Source organism: Heptranchias perlo, chromosome 8 (assembly GCF_035084215.1).
Source record: "Heptranchias perlo isolate sHepPer1 chromosome 8, sHepPer1.hap1, whole genome shotgun sequence".
Classification (NCBI taxonomy): Eukaryota; Metazoa; Chordata; class Chondrichthyes; order Hexanchiformes; family Hexanchidae; genus Heptranchias; species Heptranchias perlo.
In genome coordinates, this window is record NC_090332.1 from 11,496,259 (window position 1) to 11,518,510 (window position 22,252).

General features: G+C 44.7%; 1 protein-coding gene across 3 annotated transcripts in view; it reads left to right on the forward strand.

Annotated features, from left to right (window-relative positions):
* Positions 1-22,252, forward strand: part of pld5 (phospholipase D family member 5) — an 80,485-nt gene that overhangs the window by 32,988 nt on the left and 25,245 nt on the right. For 2 of the 3 annotated variants that reach the window (XM_067988663.1, XM_067988664.1), the window contains exons 5-6: positions 9,897-10,024; positions 19,198-19,395. In XM_067988663.1, coding sequence (XP_067844764.1) covers positions 9,897-10,024; positions 19,198-19,395 — 326 coding nt within the window. The remainder of the gene's footprint in view (positions 1-9,896; positions 10,025-19,197; positions 19,396-22,252) is intronic. The other variant, XM_067988665.1, reaches the window with a different exon arrangement.

Below are 22,252 nucleotides of genomic sequence, written 5' to 3' on the forward strand. Positions count from 1 at the left end.
ATCCCCCACCATCAACATCCTGGGAGTCACCATTGACCAGAAACTTAACTGGACCAGCCATATAAATACCGTGGCTACGAGAGCAGGTCAGAGGCTGGGTATTCTGCAGCGAGTGACTCACCTCCTGACTCCCCAAAGCCTTTCCACCATCTACAAGGCACAAGTCAGGAGTGTGATGGAATACTCTCCACTTGCCTGGATGAGTGCAGCTCCAACAACACTCAAGAAGCTCGACACCATCCAAGATAAAGCAGCCCGCTTGATTGGCACCCCATCCACCACCCTAAACATTCACTCCCTTCACCACCGGCGCACTGTGGCTGCAGTGTGCACCATCCACAGGATGCACTGCAGCAACTCGCCAAGGCTTCTTCGACAGCACCTCCCAAACCCGCGACCTCTACCACCTAGAAGGACAAGGGCAGCAGGCGCATGGGAACAACACCACCTGCACGTTCCCCTCCAAGTCACACACCATCCCGACTTGGAAATATATCGCCGTTCCTTCATTGTCGCTGGGTCAAAATCCTGGAACTCCCTTCCTAACAGCACTGTGGGAGAACCGTCACCACACGGACTGCAGCGGTTCAAGAAGGCGGCTCACCACCACCTTCTCGAGGGCAATTAGGGATGGGCAATAAATGCCGGCCTTGCCAGCGACGCCCACATCCCGTGAACGAATAAAAAAAAAAATACAGAGGTTTATTGATGAAACAATTTGCAATCTACAGCTGGTGAGACCGGTCAATCGCAACATTAACAGTTTCTTAAAAAGGTAAAAATTATAATTCTTAAAAGTATTTAGGCAGGATATCCATCAATTATCAAGGTAGCTTTTACCTTAAATCCCCGAGTAGTAGAAGACTATAGAGTCGCCTTACTCTGACAGTCGAGAGACGCTTCAGCCCTTCGAAGCGAATCTAAAAATACTTGAGCTGAGCTCTGAGAATTTATACTATTTTCCCGATTACTTCATCTTGGCTGTGAGCATTCTTGTTGACAAGGCTCTTGCTGATTAACTTGGTTTCAATTCTTACTTATTAATATTAATCAAATTACATTTTAGCTGACCGCTGTTTTTTCTTCAGCCTATGTTCATTGTAAAGAGTTATTTCAAGTACTGGTTAAAGGTAGGTGCCCTTGAGTCAGATGCTGTTTTCAGCTTTTTGTTTATCTGTGTCCCATTGTGTAGGGTTAGCAAGGAATGCTCTAAGGTAGGCCCTCTTGACCATATCTGCTGTCTTCATCATGTGCTTATTTGTGTCCCATTGTGTAGGGTTTATCAACTACTTGTCAAAGGTATATCCCCTTGATGAAATGAATCATCCACGATTTAGCTGGCTGGTATTTTCAGCATTTTGCTTACTGCAAAGTATTTTCAAACGATTATTTAAAAATGTTAAAAGTTTATTAATGATTATTAAAAGTAGATACCCCTTGTTCCCAAATTCCTTCACAACTAGGCTAACACAATTCAAAAATAATTTCTAGGTTTGAAACCTACTGACTTGCTAAATCAGGAACATCTTTATACAGTCGTGTCATGGAAATGTTCATGTTTCCAATTTAGCTCACAGGTAGCTTTAAAGTTAAAGCACTTAAATTCTCAATTGCAGTTTGAATCCTAATTTCATTCTCAAATTTCCCCAATATGGTAACTTCGGCTGTGAGAGGAAGGGAAGCCTGGAACCTCTCAGTGGGTTAACTAAGATGTGGAGATGCCGGTGATGGACTGGGGTTGACAATTGTAAACAATTTTACAACACCAAGTTATAGTCCAGCAATTTTATTTTAAATTCACAAGCTTTCGGAGATTTTCTCCTTCCTCAGGTAAATGTTTCAAGATCTCCTTGAAGCCTACGCATTTATACATATTGAATAATACATGGTGTTTACAGACTGCCTCTGCAACTGCCCGTTGCCAAGGCAATCACCGTGTTCAGACAGAGAGGTGTCATCTGCAGAACCCCCGAATACACATTCAACAAAAAAACAAACAGGGAAAAAAAACAGAGAAAAAAAAAGAGAAAAAAAAACAGAGAGAGAGGCAGAAACATCCGGAAGGCAGAGAGAGCCAGCAAATGACCCATTATATTAAAAACAGATAACATTTGTTCGCTGGTGGGGTAACGTGTAGCGTGACATGAACCCAAGATCCCGGTTCAGGCCGTCCTCATGGGTGCGGAACTTGGCTATCAATTTCTGCTCGACGATTTTGCGTTGTCGTGTGTCTCGAAGGCCGCCTTGGAGTACGCTTACCCGAAGGTCGGTGGATGAATGTCCATGACTGCTGAAGTGTTCCCCGACTGGGAGGGAACCCTCCTGTTTGGCGATTGTTGCGCGGTGTCCGTTCATCCGTTGTCGCAGCGTCTGCATGGTCTCGCCAATGTACCATGCTCTGGGGCATCCTTTCCTGCAACGTATGAGGTAGACAACGTTGGCCGAGTCACAGGAGTATGAACCATGCACCTGGTGGGTGGTGTCATCTCGTGTGATGGTGGTATCTGTGTCGATGATCTGGCATGTCTTGCAGAGGTTACCGTGGCAGGGTTGTGTGGCGTCGTGGACGCTGTTCTCTTGAAAGCTGGGTAGTTTGCTGCGAACGATGGTCTGTTTGAGGTTGGGTGGCTGTTTAAAGGCGAGTAGTGGAGGTGTGGGGATGGCCATAGCGAGGTGTTTGTCCTCATTGATGACATGTTATTATTTCTTGATGACTTCAACATGTCATCAATGAGGACAAACACCTCGCTATGGCCATCCCCACACCTCCACTACTCGCCTTTAAACAGCCACCCAACCTCAAACAGACCATCGTTCGCAGCAAACTACCCAGCTTTCAAGAGAACAGCGTCCACGACGCCACACAACCCTGCCACGGTAACCTCTGCAAGACATGCCAGATCATCGACACAGATACCACCATCACACGAGATGACACCACCCACCAGGTGCATGGTTCATACTCCTGTGACTCGGCCAACGTTGTCTACCTCATACGTTGCAGGAAAGGATGCCCCAGAGCATGGTACATTGGCGAGACCATGCAGACGCTGCGACAACGGATGAACGGACACCGCGCAACAATCGCCAAACAGGAGGGTTCCCTCCCAGTCGGGGAACACTTCAGCAGTCATGGACATTCATCCACCGACCTTCGGGTAAGCGTACTCCAAGGCGGCCTTCGAGACACACGACAACGCAAAATCGTCGAGCAGAAATTGATAGCCAAGTTCCGCACCCATGAGGACGGCCTGAACCGGGATCTTGGGTTCATGTCACGCTACACGTTACCCCACCAGCGAACAAATGTTATCTGTTTTTAATATAATGGGTCATTTGCTGGCTCTCTCTGCCTTCCGGATGTTTCTGCCTCTCTCTCTGTTTTTTTTTCTCTTTTTTTTTCTCTGTTTTTTTTCCCTGTTTGTTTTTTTGTTGAATGTGTATTCGGGGGTTCTGCAGATGACACCTCTCTGTCTGAACACGGTGATTGCCTTGGCAACGGGCAGTTGCAGAGGCAGTCTGTAAACACCATGTATTATTCAATATGTATAAATGCGTAGGCTTCAAGGAGATCTTGAAACATTTACCTGAGGAAGGAGAAAATCTCTGAAAGCTTGTGAATTTAAAATAAAATTGCTGGACTATAACTTGGTGTTGTAAAATTGTTTACAATGGGTTAACTAAGGCATGGAATTGGTTGTATTTGCGGAGGTCTGTGGAATGAACCATTCCCTTCCTCTCCTGAAGAAGCAGGAATCTCTCTCTCTGGCCATCCCTTAGGGTCAAGGGTGACTTGATGGAAGATGCCAGTGCATGGATTCTTTTAACATAGGGTGGTCATTGCACACTCACCACCACACAGTCCTAGCCCAATGGCAGGGAAATCCAAGACAATTGGAGAGCAGACTCTGCTGTAGGACAGGGACAGTGTAGCACTTTACTGGAGTGTCAGCCTAGATTTTTGTGTTCAAGTCTCTGGAGTGGGACTTGAACCCACAACCTTCTGGCTCAGAGGCGAGTGTGCTACCCACTGAGCCATGGCTGACAGTGCAGAAGCAGGAATAGGATGGATATAAAGGACACCAGTGCTGAAGAGTTACATTTATATATAGATTTTTAATGGAAATGATACTGAAATATCTCTAAGCTTTTGAAAGCCTATTTCTTGACTACAAATAATAATAATTACCAAGGTGAAAAGGTTTTCAGAAGCTGTTGGAACTGATAACTTGTAACATTGGTTAACATTGTCAATGGGTGGAAAATATTGCCCAATTCCAACCAATATTCATTACCCCTACATAAAAGTTTAAGTTCCAACAAGAACTTAAATTACTAAACATCAAACACCATTCAGTTGTTACGGATTTATGTCCATTAGAGAAAAATAGAAAGAACTTGCAATTATACGGTGCCTTTCATGACCTCAGGCCGTCCCAAAGCACTTATAGCCAATGAAGTACTTTTGAAGTGTAGTCACCGTTGTAATGTAAGCAATGCAGCAACCTATTTGCGCACAGCAAGGTCCCACAGACAGCCATGAAATAATGTCCAGATAATCTGCTTTAGTGATGTTAGATGAGGGATAAATATTGTCTGGGAGAACTCCCCTACTCTTCTTTAAATATTGCCAAAGGATCTTTTATGTCCACCTGAGAGGGCAGACGGGGCTTTAGCTTAACATCTCATCCAAAAGACAGCACCTCCGACAGTGTAGCGCTCCCTCAGTACTGCACTGGAGTGTCAGCCTAGATTTAGTGCTCAAGTCTCCGGAATGGGACTTGAACCCACAACCTTCTGACTCAGATGCCAGAGTGCTGCCACAGCTGCCACAGAACTGGCTGAGCAAGTGAACAGACTGACCAGAATGCAATTTATTTGTAATCCTTCATAGACATAATTAAGTCCCCTTTTACCTCATCCTCAGGTAGATTTGTACTTTGGTTGTCAAAACTAAAGGACAGATGCAAGTGGACCTTGTCCTACACAAGCTCACACCTATCCCCATAATGTGAAATAACTCTGAGAATTAATTTGCATGCAGACAGGCACTTTCCTTGTCGTATTATTGATTGTGCCATCAAAGAGGCTGGCAAAATATTACCTGCTGACTTGGCGAAGACTTACTTGTGTTTCTCTGAAACTAAGGGTTGTAATTACTCTGGATTGGCAAGTAATTGCATTTCTAAGGTTTTCTTCATTTTGCCTTTGTTTTCTAACATTTTCACGGAGCGATGACAGCTGCTGTCGGGTTATTTTTTGGAAATACTTCCTGCTATTTCGTACCCAACACACACTGCATGCTAAGGCTAAGCACCATATATTTTATAGCCAGTTAATTAACTGTCAGCTTCCTATATTCATACATTTGATAAAAGCTTTGTGATAAATCCGATGTCTCTCTCTTTTCCTGTTAGGGACGTATTTAAGGGTCAGTGTCAGTGTCATTTAGGTCTTTGTTTTCTTCCTTCCTTCCTTTTCCACCCGTCTCTTTCTTCTGTTATGACTGTGTTAACCCCTTGTTGGACTACAGTTCCACCCACACTCAATGCCCTTCAATATGTAGACAGTGGGAGGTAGATTTTCGTCTATGCCACTTGGTGGGGAGAATTGCGCACCCCTTACAGAACTCGATGGATTTCCTTCCTTAATTTAAATAAGACTTGCATTTATATCGTGCCTTTCATGACCTCAGGATGTCCCAAAGCGCTTTACAGCCAATGAAGTACTTTGTCATTGTTGTAATGTAGGAAATGCGGCAACCAATTTGCACACAGCAAGCTCTCACAAACAGCAATGTGATAATAATGTAATTGTGGTGTTGGTTGAGGGATAACTGTTGCCCAGAACACTAGGGAGCACTCCCCTGCTCTTCCCACGTGCCATGCGATTTTTTTTATGTGCACCTGAGGCCTCGGATTTAACGTCTCATCCAAGAGATAGCACCTCTGACAGTGCAGCACTCCTTCAGTGCTGTGCTGGAGTATCAGCCTAGATTTTCTGCTCAAGTCCCTGGAGGGAGACTTGAACCCACAACCTTCTGACTCAGAGGCAAGAACACTACCCACTGAGCCACAGCTGACACCAAATGGAAGGAGAATCAGTCACATTCTGCTCCCGGCCAGATTTACCTCTCTGTGCTCTGCCTATGATGTGGAGATGCCGGTGATGGACTGGGGTTGACAATTGTAAACAATTTTACAACACCAAGTTATAGTCCAGCAATTTTATTTTAAATTCACAAGCTTTCGGAGACTTCCTCCTTCCTCAGGTAAATGCTCTGCCTAGGTGATGCTAACACCCAGCTGGTGAAGATGAAAATCTACCCCAATCTTGACGGGCTCTTTGCCCATAGTGGGTATCATGGCCGAGCCCAATCCCATCTTCCCCTGACATTTACACGTGCAGACCTCCTGCAAAGGTCAGTAGATCGCGATGAGGAAGTGAGAGAACCTTGACCAAATTTCTCCTCCCCAACAACAACTTGCATTTATATAGCGCCTTTAACGTAGTAAGCCGTCACAGGGGCGTTATCAAACAAAATTTGACACTGAGCCACATAAGAAGGTATTAGGACAGGTGACCAAAAGCTTGGCCAAAGAGGTTGGTTTTAAAGAGGAGGGAGAGGTAGAGAGGCAAAGAGGTTTAGGGAGGGGATTCCAGACCTTAGGGCCCAGGCAGCTGGAGGCATGGCCGCCAATGGTGGAGCGATTAAAATCAGGGATGCGCAGGAGGCAAGAATTGGAGCAGCGCAGAGGTGATAGAGGGTTGTAGGGCTGGAGGAGTTTACAGAAATAGGGAGGGGCGAGGCCATGGAGGGATTTGAAAACCAGGATGAGAATTTTAAAATTCTGCTGTTCCTGGACTGGGAGCCAGTGTAGGTCAGCGAGCTCAGGGGTGACGGGAGAACGGGATTTGGTGCGAGTTAGGATACGGGCAGCAGAGTTTCGGATGAGCTCATGTTTATGGAGGGTGGAAGATGGGAGGCCAGCCAGGAGAGCATTGGAATAGTCGAGTCTAGAGGTAACAAAGGCATGGATGAGGATTTCAGCAGCAGATGAGCTCAGCCAGGGGCGGAGATGGGCGATGTTATAGAGGTGGAAGTAGGCGGTCTTGGTGATGGAGCGGATATGTGGTCGGAAGCTCATCTCAGGGTCAAATTGGACGCCAAGGTTGCGAGCGGTCTGGTTCAGCCTCAGATAGTGGCCAGGGAGAGGGATGGAGTTGGTGGCTATGGAACGGAGTTTGCGGTGGAGACCAAAGACAGTGGCTTCAGTCTTCCCAATACTTAGTTGCAGAAAATTTTTGCTCATTCAGTACTGGATTTGGGACAGGCAGTGTGTCAAATGAGAGAGGTGGTGGTGAGGTGGAGCTGGGTATCGTCAGCGTTCATGTGGAATCTGACAAGAGCCATGAAAGCCAATTGTAAGGTCTGGCTCTGAGATTACTTCATTCATAACAGACTAAGGATTGAACTGGGGATCTCTTTGTTCTGTATGATTCAGCTACCAGCTGTAATGATGTTTTCTTATTTGGAGCACACGCAGTCCGTTCTTTAAGAACCATTGGTTAGGCTGCTGACTGCTCGGGTACAAATGGGCAGAGCGTGCGTGGCACACCCCTGCCCATTTGTAGCGGACAATTGCAAACGGGTTCCTGCAACTGGCATGGGTCCTTGTTTTTAACCAACGTCACTAAAAATAACAGATTATCTGGTCATTATCTTTTGGCTGTTTGTGGAATCCTGCTGTGTGCTAATTAGCTGCGGCATTTCCTACATTACAACAGTGACTACACTTCAAAAGTACTTCAATGGCTGTAAAGTGCTTTGGGACATCCTGAGGTCATGAAAGTCGCTATATAAATGCAAGTTCTTTCTTTCTTTTCATATTTTAGTAGCTTTATGCTTGAAACTGGCAGGCAGTCTGTTCACCCATTTACAAGAATTCTCAAACTTCCTGTATTTCCTTTTGATTGCCTGCCATAAATGATAAACACATCAACAGCTTCATCAATATTCATGCTAAGGAATGATGGCACTCTTAAGTCTCTTTTCTCTCCAAAACCTGCAGCTGGTTCATAATTCACTCACTCTACTTACATTCGCAGTTCTGTGCTGGGTTTCAGTTAGGAGTTGTATTTGCTTAGATGATGTTAACCCTTGAGCAATCATTTCAGTCAACGATTTTTAGCATTTCTGATGCCAATCGTTTGCATAGACATTTTTGCCCATTTAATTCCTAACAGGCCCCCTTTGTCGGCCATAGCAACATTGGAGATCAGGGACGAAGGAGGCATCCTTTGCACCCAGCATTGCCATGGCACAAATGATGGAAAATACTTCAAATGATCTCTTGCACAGCATTACAGCACACCTGCCCATAAATGAGTGGACATAATGGGCCAGATGTTGCTGTGAGTGGCGAATGAACGGTGCCAGCCATTCGCTAGACTCGCACTTGCCCATAGACTTTGCACGGCAAGTTCCTGTAAATTCGAGCTCCATTCAGCCCGGTGCCCTCTACAGGGCATCTGGGACCTGTGTGAACAGGGCAAGCAACTGTGTGTCTCTTTAACCAATCAGATTGAAGCATCATTAATGAGCAGCGCAAGGACTGAAGCAGGAAGTGTAAGTTCAAATAGTGAATCCAATGTCAAATCAGGTACAGTAAGCGAAATAAAGATTGGATTAAAAGACAGATAAGTCAGAAAGAAAAAAAAAATTATTTACTTTTTTTTTAAGTCCAACAATAATTAAAAGCCGAAGGAATGAGAGTCCACACTTGTAAAAGTTAATTTCAGTGCCAAAGAGGTTGTTTGGCAGTAATTAAAAGGGTCGTTAGAAGGGAGCTTAGACTGGAATGGACAAGCCCTAACTCCTTTTTGGCGAGTTTAGTCTGTATCTATGGAACTATGGTAAGTGCAGGAACTTCATGCCGTTCAATACATTTGAATGGGAGGCCAGCTGGCCAAATGCCATTTTCGCGCGGCTTTTAGAGAAGCATTGCACCTTGGACAGCAACTTCCCGATTTCCGCGTTTAACTGCGCATGTGCGATCACCGGGAGTTACTGTAACATTGCGCTGCTAGCCTCACTGTTATTTTTACAGCAAAATCTGACCCATTGTGCATCCCCTGTCACCTCAAGTGGGAAATACCAGAAGCAATGGGGATGATTGGGAAATTTGTGGCCTTAAAGGGACACAATTCCATATAATACATTGCGCCTGACATCATAACATCCATGTCCCTATAACATAGTGTAACATCCAATTTGCCTTGAATAATGCCACAGATTTTGCATTAGTCTGTGCAAAAGTTTAGAGAGTATCATCACACTTCAGATGTCACCCTTCAGCTGTGATGGTTCAAAGTGTCAAAAATATAGAATTTCATATTTTCTTTTCTGACCTGGAGTCAGAAATTTAAAAGCACCTTCCAATTTGCAAATTTCCTTCACAGTTAAGCTCTGACTGACCTCAGGTTTTGTTCACTTACAGCAATTGGACTTTGTGGCCTTAAAGGGATGGGCCATCTTAAATACATCTCCACCTTAACAGCAGAATAATACATTGTGCGTTAGGTCGTGTCCCTGTCTTTATAAAACAGTGTGTCATCCAACAATGAGCTAGGTTTTAATTCTATAAACCTGCAGGACTGACGTGAGATTTTTTTTGAACACATGCCCATATGATACGTATTTTTACTCCTATGAATGCACAATTTTAAAAAAAATGTTATGCGATAATATTTATAACTTACTCTGTCATCAAATCCACAACCTTCTGACTCAGATGTGAGAGATCTTCATAATTTTTCCTTTATGTTTCACTGTACAGCTTAAAGACGTTGCTAAGTAGCAACTAATGACTAGTTTTTGACTGTTTAACATCCAGGTGCACTGGTGAAATACATCAACATGACTCCCATTATTGGTGGCAAGCTTCATTCTTCTTTTTGGGTGGTGGACAAGAAACACATTTACATTGGCAGTGCCCACATGGACTGGCGTTCTCTGACTCAGGTAATTTATACCCAACAGGCTTACACAATGATAATGGCATACTTTTTAAAGCTTGATACTTGTAAGTCTTTTGAATGTTTTCAACGTCCCATAGAGAACTAATAATGCTCAAGCTCGCAGTTCTAGTCAGTGGATGGTACATCAGTATTGAATGAGAGATTTTGGACAAAGCGCGCTCAATGAACAATGCAAGCTGATGCAATGCTCTGGTGTGGAAGAGACAAGTGTTGGTGAATGACTGGAAAGGAAAATAATGTGTTGACACACCTGGCTTCATGTGAAAGATTAAACTGTAAATTGAATTGTCTCAGGTTGGCACACCTGACCTATTGTAGAGAAATAAGGCTGTCGGTTCCTGCAGTTGAACAAGTGGGTACAAAGTTCATGCTGGCATGAATTACGTTTGTGTTTGAAAAGTCGCATGTCCGCTGAGACAGGTTCAGTACAGTCAAAGCGCTTCGATCAAAATTGAAATATGCAATATAATAGAGGGCAAGGTCTTAGAATATTACTGGAGAGATGTGCAGTACTGGTGCAGCTCACTATTACAAAGAGCAGAATTATCTCAGGACTACACATTAGAGGCAGTATTTTTCTGTTACACACGACCATAACTATTTGTGACATGAACACAATTGAAATATGTTCCATTTGTACTGGGGAATGAAAATGCAATATTCCCTACATCACCAACTGTCATTTTCAATAAGATGTGAATTAGGTGGCAGCAGAAAAAACAGGTCTGGTTTTATGTTAAGGTCACCAAATTTTGCTTTGTATACTGACAGAAAAATTGGATGAAAACACTGTTATTTGTTAAGGGTGCCACTCTCTTGAACCTTGGACAGAATTATTCTTGCATTGGAAAAAAAAAAGTCTGACGCTTTTACAGTCTGACTGGAGACAAGAGTCCAATACAGGTCGTTGGTCGCGAATTATTGAAACCAGTGCTCCAAGATAAGTAGAGTTCTCCGCCGACTTCTGTAAAGCAATGAGCTAGGTTATGCTCTTGGCAAATGGTATCTGGATCCCATTAGCTGTAAATCCAGTCAGCTACAAAACTGGTAATCATATTGTCCTTCTGGTAACTGCCGTATAATATTTCAAATACCCAGATGGCAGGGTTCTGATCGGTTCAATTTTATAACTAAGTACTGCCAGTAAGGAGAGGGTCAGAAGCCTGCTGGAGTGATAAATGGAGTTAGAGCTCCAGCACTTCTTGTGCCTCTCTCTCGGTGCCATTTGAATGCACGGCTGGAATCCTTCCAGCACAGCACAGGACAGGACTGCAGCCTGGTCCAAAAATATCAAAGGAAATTGCTGCAAAATTCACAGAGCACTCATTGGGAAAATCGCTAACTTCTTCACCTGGGCACTCTGATTAGTTAGACACGTGGGTCTAGAGGTAAATGCCTGCTATGCAACGCTTGACCCTCCCTTCTGATCTTGGGCTGTAAAATGACACATAACAGATGGCCAGGTAGCATCAGGAAGCAATCCTTTATCTTCAAGCACTACCTCCAGCAGGGACTACATGTACTTCACAGGTTCTTCTCTGGCAGACAAATAAAATATATTGGGGGATATTTTGAGCTGGGTGTTAATGTCAACAAAGAAGCAATTGTGATTAAAGCAGTGATAAATACATCCTCAATTGGTCAAAGTCTAAAACGGATGTAAAGATAGTAAGAAAAAAAGTGGGCAAAAAACAACTGTTAAGGGTTTAAGAATCATGCTGTTTTGCTCAATGCGTTGAAATGAAAAGTGCACTGTTGACTTCCATTCAGAATGGGAGTAAGCCATAAGAAAGAAGGCCGAGATTTCGATCTATGCTCACACAGCCAGAGGTGAATTGCACAGTGTATTTTCCCGCTGTACTGAATGGGTGCACTGGCCTTTTGGGGCATTCCAAACATTAGCCAGCTGACCCTTGCCCCCCCCCCTCCCCCATTTGAGGAGCAAGCCATGGAGCTGTTGGGGAGGCACTCTGCTCAAGTAATGAGAGATGGCAAGATTGATGGGACCGTGCAGACATCAGGTTAGTGGGTGAGCACTTTCAGAGTCGCCATGGCATGCTTGTGAAGCAGCACACATCCAAAGCTTCCACACCCTGCTCCATCTCCTTATTCCCAAGGGGGTTATTCCCAACCTTTCTTAGCTTATGCCTTCCTTCCCCCCCGATCCATCAGAATAATGGGAATGGGTGGGAACAGAGGATGATGAAAAGGAGGAAGATAATGATGAGGAGGAGCAGGAGGGAAGAAAATTCTTCCTCGTGGACTATGACAATAGGGGTGATGTTGAAGACAGGGTGACACCGAAGTCCCAGGAGCAAGATTCTGTGCCGTGATCCTCTGCCACAAGCCTCATGATCTCACGCCTTCTGTCACTTACTTCTTCACTCCCACACACCAGCTCAGTTACTTTCAGCCGATGCAAGTTCCATAGGGCTAGTAAGGATGTGGCACCAGGTGATTCACAGAGCACAAGGAAGTTGGAGGAGTGGGTGAGAATGTGCCACCTTTCCAGCAGAGGCTGAGGAGAAGGCTGCCCATGCCCTTGTCATCGGGGGATCCAGATCTCACAAGCATTCACCTGAAAAGAAGGATGTTTGAGGAATATCATGCAGGCTCTGAGGTCGGTCTCTGAGGATGTGAAGCAAATGACAAACCGTGACTGCAGCGCTTATTTGCAGGAACATCAGGGAAGCCTTCTCTTCATTGACCACATCAATGGAGCATGCGGAAGCTTCATTGGAACCTGCAACAGCCTCCTCCTAAGAGGCGGTAAGAGACCAATCGGTGACTTCTCCTCCATTGGAAGCATGGACTGCAGCTCCAGTGTCAGTAAGGGATAGATTGGAACGGTGCCCTTCTTGCTGGCATTCAGACCCTGGAGGCCAAGGTGTAGCCTGCTGCCTCTTGGAGTTTCCGGGATTAGACCAGCTGGACCACCGATCACAGATCAGGGGACACAGATCCAGGCCCCAGTGGCAATCTGCATTAAGCTGCTGTTTCTCAGGATAGCAGCAGCAGCCAGACTCTGGCCTTCCCCCTCAGAGCACCACACAAATGTCACATAGAAGGCGACACTAGGCTGCCCTGACACAAACTCCAGCGAGGCAGTCGGCAGAGGCTCCCCCACAGGAGCAAACTGCCACAAGAGGAGGCCCACCTCAGTCTATTGAGCCTTTTGCCCAACAGGAGCAGCCAACCGCCTCTTGTGATGCTGGGTCCCAGGTTGCCTCAAGGAGAAACAGTAGAATAGAAGGCAGGAAGGCATGTGTAGATACTCAGGAGAAGCACGGGGTGGAGAAAGAGTACATTGGCTTATGGACACTTTAGAGTTAATTGTATATTGTGTTTTGCTCTGTTTTTCAAGGAGAACTTTCCACTTTTACAAATATTGATGCCCCCCTAGTTTATACAATAATACTGCAGCACTTTTTATACAAAAAAAAATCCACAAAAGGATTTATTGCTGATATTACATGTGTTTTAAAAGTTCCATTTCATACACAAGTTGAATATCAGTCCTGACCATGGCCATGGGACTGGCTGTGTGTCTGTCGAATTGCTCCTGGAATCCCTGGCCTCAGGTGGCCCCTCTTTTGTACTCTGGATCCTGCCCTCATTTACATATTCATGTCACGTGTGATTGGGATTGTCTCATTTCACAAATTTATAAAAATGTTGCTCCACCCATAAATCTTTGACAAGCGCTTTTGGCGAAGATGTTCATTTGTAGGAATTCCAGTGCTATAATTGCAAGGGCAGGGTTTACATTATGAAATCTTTGCACTTGGCAATGTATTCGGGATCCACTGGTTTACGGCTCTCTTTATTTGTAATGGAAGAAGTTGAACATTTATTGTGTTGATGTAGCATTAAATCATCTGCCCCGAGTGACCCTCCTTTATACTTTGGGTTCTACTTTTGTTTAGAAATTAGTTCTTGGGATCGTACATTGTACATGTATGTGTGTGTGTTGTTAATATATATTTAACTTTTGTGACACCCATAAATTTTCAGAAGTATATTTTCCAAAGATTATTGTTCCTGGTGGTGCTGGGAAATAATTGTTATGAGATTTACATTATGAAATGTTAACATGTATTCATGATTCATTGGTTTAATGCTTTCATTATTCACAATAGGAAAAAGTCATAAATTAGGTTTTGTGGTAAATTTGTTTTACAAACATCTTTCACAGTATTTCTTTTAAAATCTGGTCTGACAATGTCTAAATTCTGTCCAAGGAGGACTATAGTAATCGTGAATGATTGCAAAAAGTTGAATGTACTTTGGATCCATCCATTGATAACTCTTTAAAACTGTGCAATTATCGCATTTCATACAGTGCTGGACGTAGGCCCAACAGACATAAAATCAGCCAACAAACCTGATCTTTGGCAAAAAAATAGGCAGAAATTGGGTCGAGAATTTCCTGACACCGGCAGTATTGGATCAACAACAATATGTTATCAATCAAAGCCTATTATGTTTAAAGACCGCCAATTGTTGTAAACATTTGTTACTGGAATCTGGCATGTCTTACGACACTGATACATTAAACAAGCCTGTGATTAACTACTGTAAATTACAACACAATGATTGATGGGGTGGAAGATCACCAGTAAAACCTGATGTATCATCAGACGCTGTCAGTGGTCACAATTTGAAAAAACCCCATCGTAAAAGGAAGAACACACAATTATATGACACTTTTAATGACATCAAGATGTCCCAAAGTGCTCTACAGCCATTGAAGTACTTTTTGAAGTGTAGTTGCTGTTGTAAGGTAGGAAATGTGGCAGCCAACAGCAAGGTCCCACAAACAGCAATGAATAAATGACGAATCATCTGTTTTAGGTGTTGGTTGAGGGATAATTATTGGCCAGAACACTGGAAGAACTCCCCTGATATCCTTTGAATAGTGCAGTGGGATCTTTTATGTCCACCTGAGAGGGCAGACAGGGCCTCAGTTTATCGCCTCATCTGAAAGATGCTATTTCCATTAATGCAACACTACATTGATACTGCACCTCAATGCCAGCCTAGATTATGTGCTCAAATCTCTTATGACTCAGAGATGAGAGTGCTACCACTGAACCAGGGCTAATACCTAGCACTCTCAGGAGAAGCTAGAGGCAGTAACATCAAGTTCAGAGAGGTGTTTGATGCAGGATTATGGAAATCCATATGTGCCCATAGTTCCCCGCAATGTCATGCCAAATACATATCCTTGCAAACTACTGCCCCATCTCCAACCTTCCTTTCCTCTCCAAAGTCCTTGAGTGTGTTGTCGTCTCCCAAATCCGTGCCCATCTTTCCAGCAATTCCATGTTTGAATCCCTCCAATCAGGTTTCTGCCCCTGCCACAGTACTGAAACGGCCATTATCAAGGTCACAAATGACATCCTATGTGACTGTGGTGCACTATCCCTTCTCATCCTTCTCGACCTGGCTGCAGCCTTTGAAACGGTTGACCACACCATCCTCCTCCTATGCCTCTCCTCCGTCGTCCAGCTGTGTGGGACTGCGCTCGCCTGGTTCCGTTCTTATCTATCCAGTCATAGCCAGAATGGCTTCTCTTCCCGCTCCCGCACTGTTACCTCTGGTGTCTCCCAAGGATCTATCCTTGGCCCCCTCCTATTTCTCATCTACATGCTGCCCCTCGGCAAAATCATCCGAGAACACAACGACTGGTTCCACATATACGCTGACGACACCCAGCTCTACCTCGCCACCACCTCCCTCGGCCCCTCCACTGTCTCTGATTTGTCACATTGCTTATCTGACATCCAGTACTGGATGAGCAAAAATTTCCTCCAACTAAATGTTGGGAAGACTGAAGCCATTGTCTTCGATCCCCGCCACAAACTCTATTCCATAGCCACCAACTCCATCCCTCTCCCTGGCTACTTCTGAGGCTGAACCAGACCGTTCGCAACCGTGGCGTCCTATTTGACCCTGAGATGAGCTTCCGACCCCATATGCGCTCCATCACCAAGACTGCCTACTTACACCTCTGTAACATCATGCGTCTCTGCCCCTGGCTCAGCTTATCTGCTGCTGAAATCCTCATCCATGCCTCTGCTACCTCTAGACTTGACTATTCCATTGCTCTCCTGGTTGGCCTCGCATCTTCCATCCTCCATAAACTTGAACTCATCTAAAACTCTGCTGCCCGAATCCTAACTCGCACCAAGTCCTGTTCACCCAGCACCCCTGTGCTCGCTGACCTACATTGGCTCCCGGTCTGGGAATGCCCCAATTTTAAAATTCTATCCTTGTGTTCGAATCCCTCCATGGCCTCGCCCCTCCCTATCTCTAATCTCTAACCTCCTCCAACCCTACAACCATCCAAGATCTCTGCACTCCTCCAATTCTTACCTCTTGCACATCCCCAATTTGATTCGCTCCACCATTGGCGGCCTTGCCTGCAGCTGCCTAGGCCATAAGCTCTGGAATTCCCTCTCTAAATCTCTCTGCCTTTCTACCTCTCTCTCCTCCTTTAAGACGCTCCTTAAAACCTACCTCTTTGACCAAGCTTTTGGTCACCTGTCCTAATATCTCCTTATGTGGCTTGGTGTCGAATTTTGTTTGATAATCGCTTCTGTGAAGCGCCTTGGGACGTTTTACCACATTAAAGGCACTATATAAATGCAAGTTGTTGTTATAATTTTCTTTTTCCATTTCCTGCCTGGTAGCCGGCAAAATTGACGGGCTGGCCAGCTGCCAGGTGGGAAAACCAGCAGCAAGAGGACGCAGTTTTGGGATGGTTCCCAGCAATTGGGAGGGAGGGAGAGATCAGGGCTTGGTATCGGGGAGTGGGGGTGGGGCAGCTTTATCCAACACCTTTTCCAACTGGAAATAGGCTTGACTGAGATTTCTGTGAGCAGTGTCTGTTAAGAACTGAAATCTATGTCTTTTAATCTCTGCTATTGAGGTAGCATAGCTTGGGTCTAACAGTTGACCCCAATGTAGTTCAGTTCTTACTGGACAGCATGTAGGATGTGCAGTGTGTCTCCAATCAATCCAAATAGCAGAAGATATCACAATTCTGAACCAGACTGCCCACTGAATGGATTTATTTACAATTAAGAATGATTCTTAGAACCAAAAATTTTAAACAGCGCAGTACCTGAATAGGAAAACTACCCTATATTTAAAAAAAATATTTATTCTTGGGATGCGATTGATACTGGCAAGGCAGTATTTATTACCCATCCCCGGTTGCCCTGACGACATTAATAGTCAATCACATATAGTCACATAGACTAGACCAGAGATGGCAGGTTGCCTTCCCTGAAGGATATTAGAGAATCATTTATGATAAAATGGCAGCTTTCACGGTTACCTGCTGCCAGCCCACAAATTACCAGATCTTGTTTTGGGTTTGATTTCAAAGAAGGCCACGGTGGGATAATAAACTACAACATTACAATGGCTGTAAAGCGCTTTGGGACGTCCTGAGGTCGTGAAAGGCGCTGTATAAATGCAAGTCTTTCTTTTAAACTCGTGTGGGGGTGATTTTTAACTGCTTGCCACCCCCTAAAAAGTGGGTGGCTGGCAGTTGAAAATTGGGCTGTCCCGTTGATGCCCATGGCCTGTCTGATGCAATTTTCACGTGGGCCTATAAGACGGGTGAGTAGCCCACCCACCTGTTTCAGGTGACCACCTGGGAGCCTGCTTAAATATTTAAGTTGGAAGCCTACTGCAATTGTCAGACCGTAATTGCAATTCTCAGGTAGAAGTGGGTAGAGCATGGGCTGCGTACACTCCACTCCTCCTGGGCCCACACAAAAAAACCCCAGCCTGCTACAGGCCCATGTGAGCCCTCCCAGCCCCCAAGATCACCTCCCCCAACATTATTTTCCCACCTTCCTACAACTGATGTGCTGCGGCAGGTGCCCGTTTGGCGCTGGCAGCCTTTAAATGAGGCCTGAATGGGAAAACGTTTGGGCCTTCGGTTCGCTGGCTTTGGGTGAGCGTTCCGGCTGCCTCGCCGACTTCACGCTTGTTCCAGGTGGAAGTCAAAGATCATCCCCATTATCACTGGGTTGCTAGTCCAGCAGCATAACCACTGGGCTACCCTACATTGACTGGGACCCAAAGTCTGAACGAGTGCCATAACCCTTATAATGTACAGTATAATAACAATTTGCATTTATATAGCGCCTTTAACCTAGTAAAAACATCCCAAGGCGCTTCACAGGAACATTACCATACAAAAATTGACACCGAGCCACAAAAGGAGATGTTCGGACAGGTGACCAAAAACGTGGTCAAAGAGGTAGGCTTTAAGGAGTGTCTTAAAGGAGGAGAGGCGGAGGGGTTTGGTGCAAGTTAGGTTACAGGCAGCAGAGTTTTAGATGAGCTCAAGTTTACAGAGGGTGAAAGGTGGGATGCCGACCAGGAGAGCATTGGAATAGTCCACATCTACATCAACGTACCTTTATCTTACCTAATTCATCATCAGAACGAATCTGCTGCTCCTTGCAGTGCAATCGTCTCCAGTTTTCTATTTTGAAAATACGTGACTTGCTTTTAAAATATATTTAGTATGAGCCTACCGATATTAAAATTCTGCATTTATCACAGGCTGTTTAAGGAAGATCAGCCTTTCAGTTACTGCGATTCTTCAGACAAACCCATTAACACAAAAGGAGCTTTTTTTTTATTTTCAAAAAAAGAAATGTAATGAAATGAGATTAAAATAAAGTTTAATCTTTCATTTTTATTTAAGCCACAGATGCCTGAAGAGAGTTTCTGGCCCATATCCAATTATATTCCAAGATCATTAATAATCCATTGCCTGTCAGTGTTTACCATGGATATGTACTGTGGTTTTATTGCTTTGTATTCTCTTGTAATACATTCTGTGCAAAACATTGGCCAGTCATACAACCAAGTATTTCATTTTCCCTTAAGTGTGTTTTTGGTGCAATTTTTGGTGCAATTTTGTGCCTCAAGCACTGCCAGGTCCAATATTGCACAGGCCGGAGGCTCTCCCATCTCAGAAGTATCTTTCCATTTCACTTGAGATATTCAGCTGGTAAAGTGCATGGACTTGTCTTCTTAGCTGTTGTAGCACATGTCATAGGAGAACATGATCGATATTTCCCATTTGCTGCTTCGCCTTGAACAGAATCCACTTCAATTCCACAGATGAAAGAACTCGGTGTCATTATGTACAACTGCAGCTGCCTTGCTCTGGACCTGCACAAGGTGTTCTCTGTGTACTGGCAGCTGGAATACAGAGACTCGGTGCCCGAAATCTGGTCGAAGAAACTATTTGGTTTCTCCAGTGAGCATTCCCCTCTCAAGTTACAGCTGAACGAGACTGAGGCTGAGGTCTACCTGTCTGTGAGTAAAGTTTGATTTTGATGTGGTGGGGTTGTCAGAGAGGCGAGAACGCAGCAGATTTACACTTTTGTGAAACCACTCGTTAAACCCGGAAATAAGTGTTAAGCACTGAGTGCAGCCGTTTAGTGATGGTACTCGGGTTTTCGTGTTGGCTCTCGCATGCTGGCTTCATCATAGACTAGAATCATAGAAAGGTTGCAGCACCTCCTATTTGCTCACCATGTGGCGTGGCACTGAACTATACAGACCAAGGAAATACCAAGTTTCATCCCTGCTCTATCCTGAATTAGCCGATTGCAGTTGTGGGGTCAGGGGTGCGCTAGCTATTGGAGAAACATCCCAAGCGCTCCCGTTCATGGGTCCCGGGGGCCCCCACACCCTCGACAGCTCTGCCCAAACAGTTTCCTGAAGTTTTTTTGGATTTTAAATATGTTACTGTTAACTTTTTGAATAATTCTTTCAAAGAGCCAGCACGGGGCACAATGGGCCGAATGGCCTCTTTAGGATTCTATGAATTATGGGGGGAGTCATTTCTTTGAAGTGACTTTTTTTTTAAAGTTGAGGAAAGTATTAAACTGAAAGGTATCGGTATTATAATGTGAATTATTTTTGCATCATCGCAACCAAGTCCTTTATAGGTCAAACCAAAACCAAATTTGCATTGCTTCTGATTTTTGTGATCCTCGCTGCACCCACAGTCTTCATGAGGCAGAGAGCTCTGATTAGTCTCATTGTTTTCTGCTTTTTGATGCAATGGCCCCCCTTCCCCCCCCCCCCCCCCCACCCCATGCATTGACACCCCAATTTTACATGACAATTCCTGAACCCTTCCAGGAAGCCAGTCCGCCATTGGTAAGGGAGGGTGAGTGGTCGTGGTACAATTGGCCTCTGTGTCTCCAAACAAGGTGATGGGGGGAGTGGGGGAGGAGGGGAAGGAAGAGAGGGGGGAGGGAAATCACCCAGGGTTTCTGCTGAAAAGTGTGTGTAAGAGTAAGATTGGGCTCAACACTGACACTCACTGTCCAAGCTCGCACATGAAAAATGACCATTGGGATGAGGTACCAGAAGGATTCTGATGCCCTGAGAGTTGTATCACCAGGTGAAACCCCACCTTCACGAGATGATAAGCTCATTCAGATCTTTTAATGCAAAATTTTACAAAATTTTAGCTGCCATTCCCCCTTCACCCTTCTCCCTTGCCACCATAGTTGGGAAGGAGAGGCAAGAATTTATCAGACACAAACAATACATGCCTAGCCTAGTTAATAGAAAATGTCTTCAAAGCAGACTTGATAAGAAATCTTCCGGTTAGTCCTTCTTTGCCCTATATTTCCCCAAGTTTCTCAATGCCAAAAATGTCAAATTTATTCCAGTTGTTGTTTTTGCTATGCATTTAAGCTGTCTGCTGATTATCCATGATGTGGAGATGCCGGTGATGGACTGGGGTTGACAAATGTAAGGAATCTTACAACACCAGGTTATAGTCCAACTGTTTTATTTGAAAATCAAATTATCCAAATACTGTGACCGTCATCTTTTAAAGGCAAAAATTTTAAAACAAGACCTCTATCTTTTCCTTTTCTGGATTTACTCTGTGTGGGGGCAGTAGATTGTTATTACTACTTGAGACCATTCATTGTGCATTTATATTGCATCTTTAGCATTGTTGTAACAGTCAGAGAGGCAACATTGGCAGTATAACTCTTCAGCCCAGTCTGGGGTAATAACTCCAAAAGTCTCAAATCAGGTTTAAAAGGTCCCTTGGACTTGCACAGAGTTACTTTTAATGTTTTGAGAGTGTGAATGCTCTTGGCCAAATCTCAATGCCGTTAAAATGTAATGAGCAGGAGCTCAGCTCCACACGTGTATTTGAGAGATCGCTCCTGGCTGGGAGAATTTAAATTGGAGCCAGGCAGTATAAACAGGGCTTTCCAGCATTTTCTGTTTTTATTTCAGATTTCCAGCATCTGCAATATTTTGCTTGTGTTTTAGTATAAACAGGGTGTTGCCTGGCTGAATCCTGTAGGCCTTAGACAGATAGTTGCAGTATAGATTAATCTCAGTCACAATCTCTAATTTAGAGTCTGTGGATGAACTCTGAACAGGCAAATTGCCCATGATTCCAGTAGGCAAGGCAAAGTTGTCATTTGTCGGCAGGAGCAATGACCTGGTAACATGGAACAACACAAAGTTGATAACATAGAGCAGAGCCTTGGAGATTGCCGCAAATTGGAATTAGCAACATAGGGAAAATGACAGCACCGTACTTGTACTTAAGGCTGGGACTGCGGCCGAGACCCACAAAGATGAGTTTTTTTTAAATAGGACCGTACAAAGGCTGGCAGATTCGGTTTGGGACAGGGAGGCCTGGAACCCCACCTCCGGTTGGCCACTTATGCTGCTCTATGAGACCCCAGATGTGCCCCCAAGCAGAAAATGCCTGTTTTTCACAGCCCTGCCCCCTGATTTCCCAAACTTTGGTGTGGTCGGAGGCGGTAGCTGTGGGCGGGTGTATCCCAGTACTTACGTCGGGACGTGTCCGCCTGGGCTTTTTTGGGTGCGGTTTTTCTCCCCTCAAGGTGTTGAGTTCCATAGGCACTGCCATTCTTATGCCATTAATGATGGAATCTAGTCAGTGAGTGTCAGCACGCTATTTGACTTTGGGTGACGTCACCTTACCTGATGTTTACACACGCATGTTTTCCAACAGAGGTCGTTGACCATAAGCAGAAATAGGAATGCTGGGTGACTTCTTTTCTCCTCTCTCTAGCTCAGGGAAGCTGAGGACAATTGCAGCACCATTTACTGCTGCTCCTCCTAACTCAGCACAGACCAGCTATTGAACATGGGACCTTCC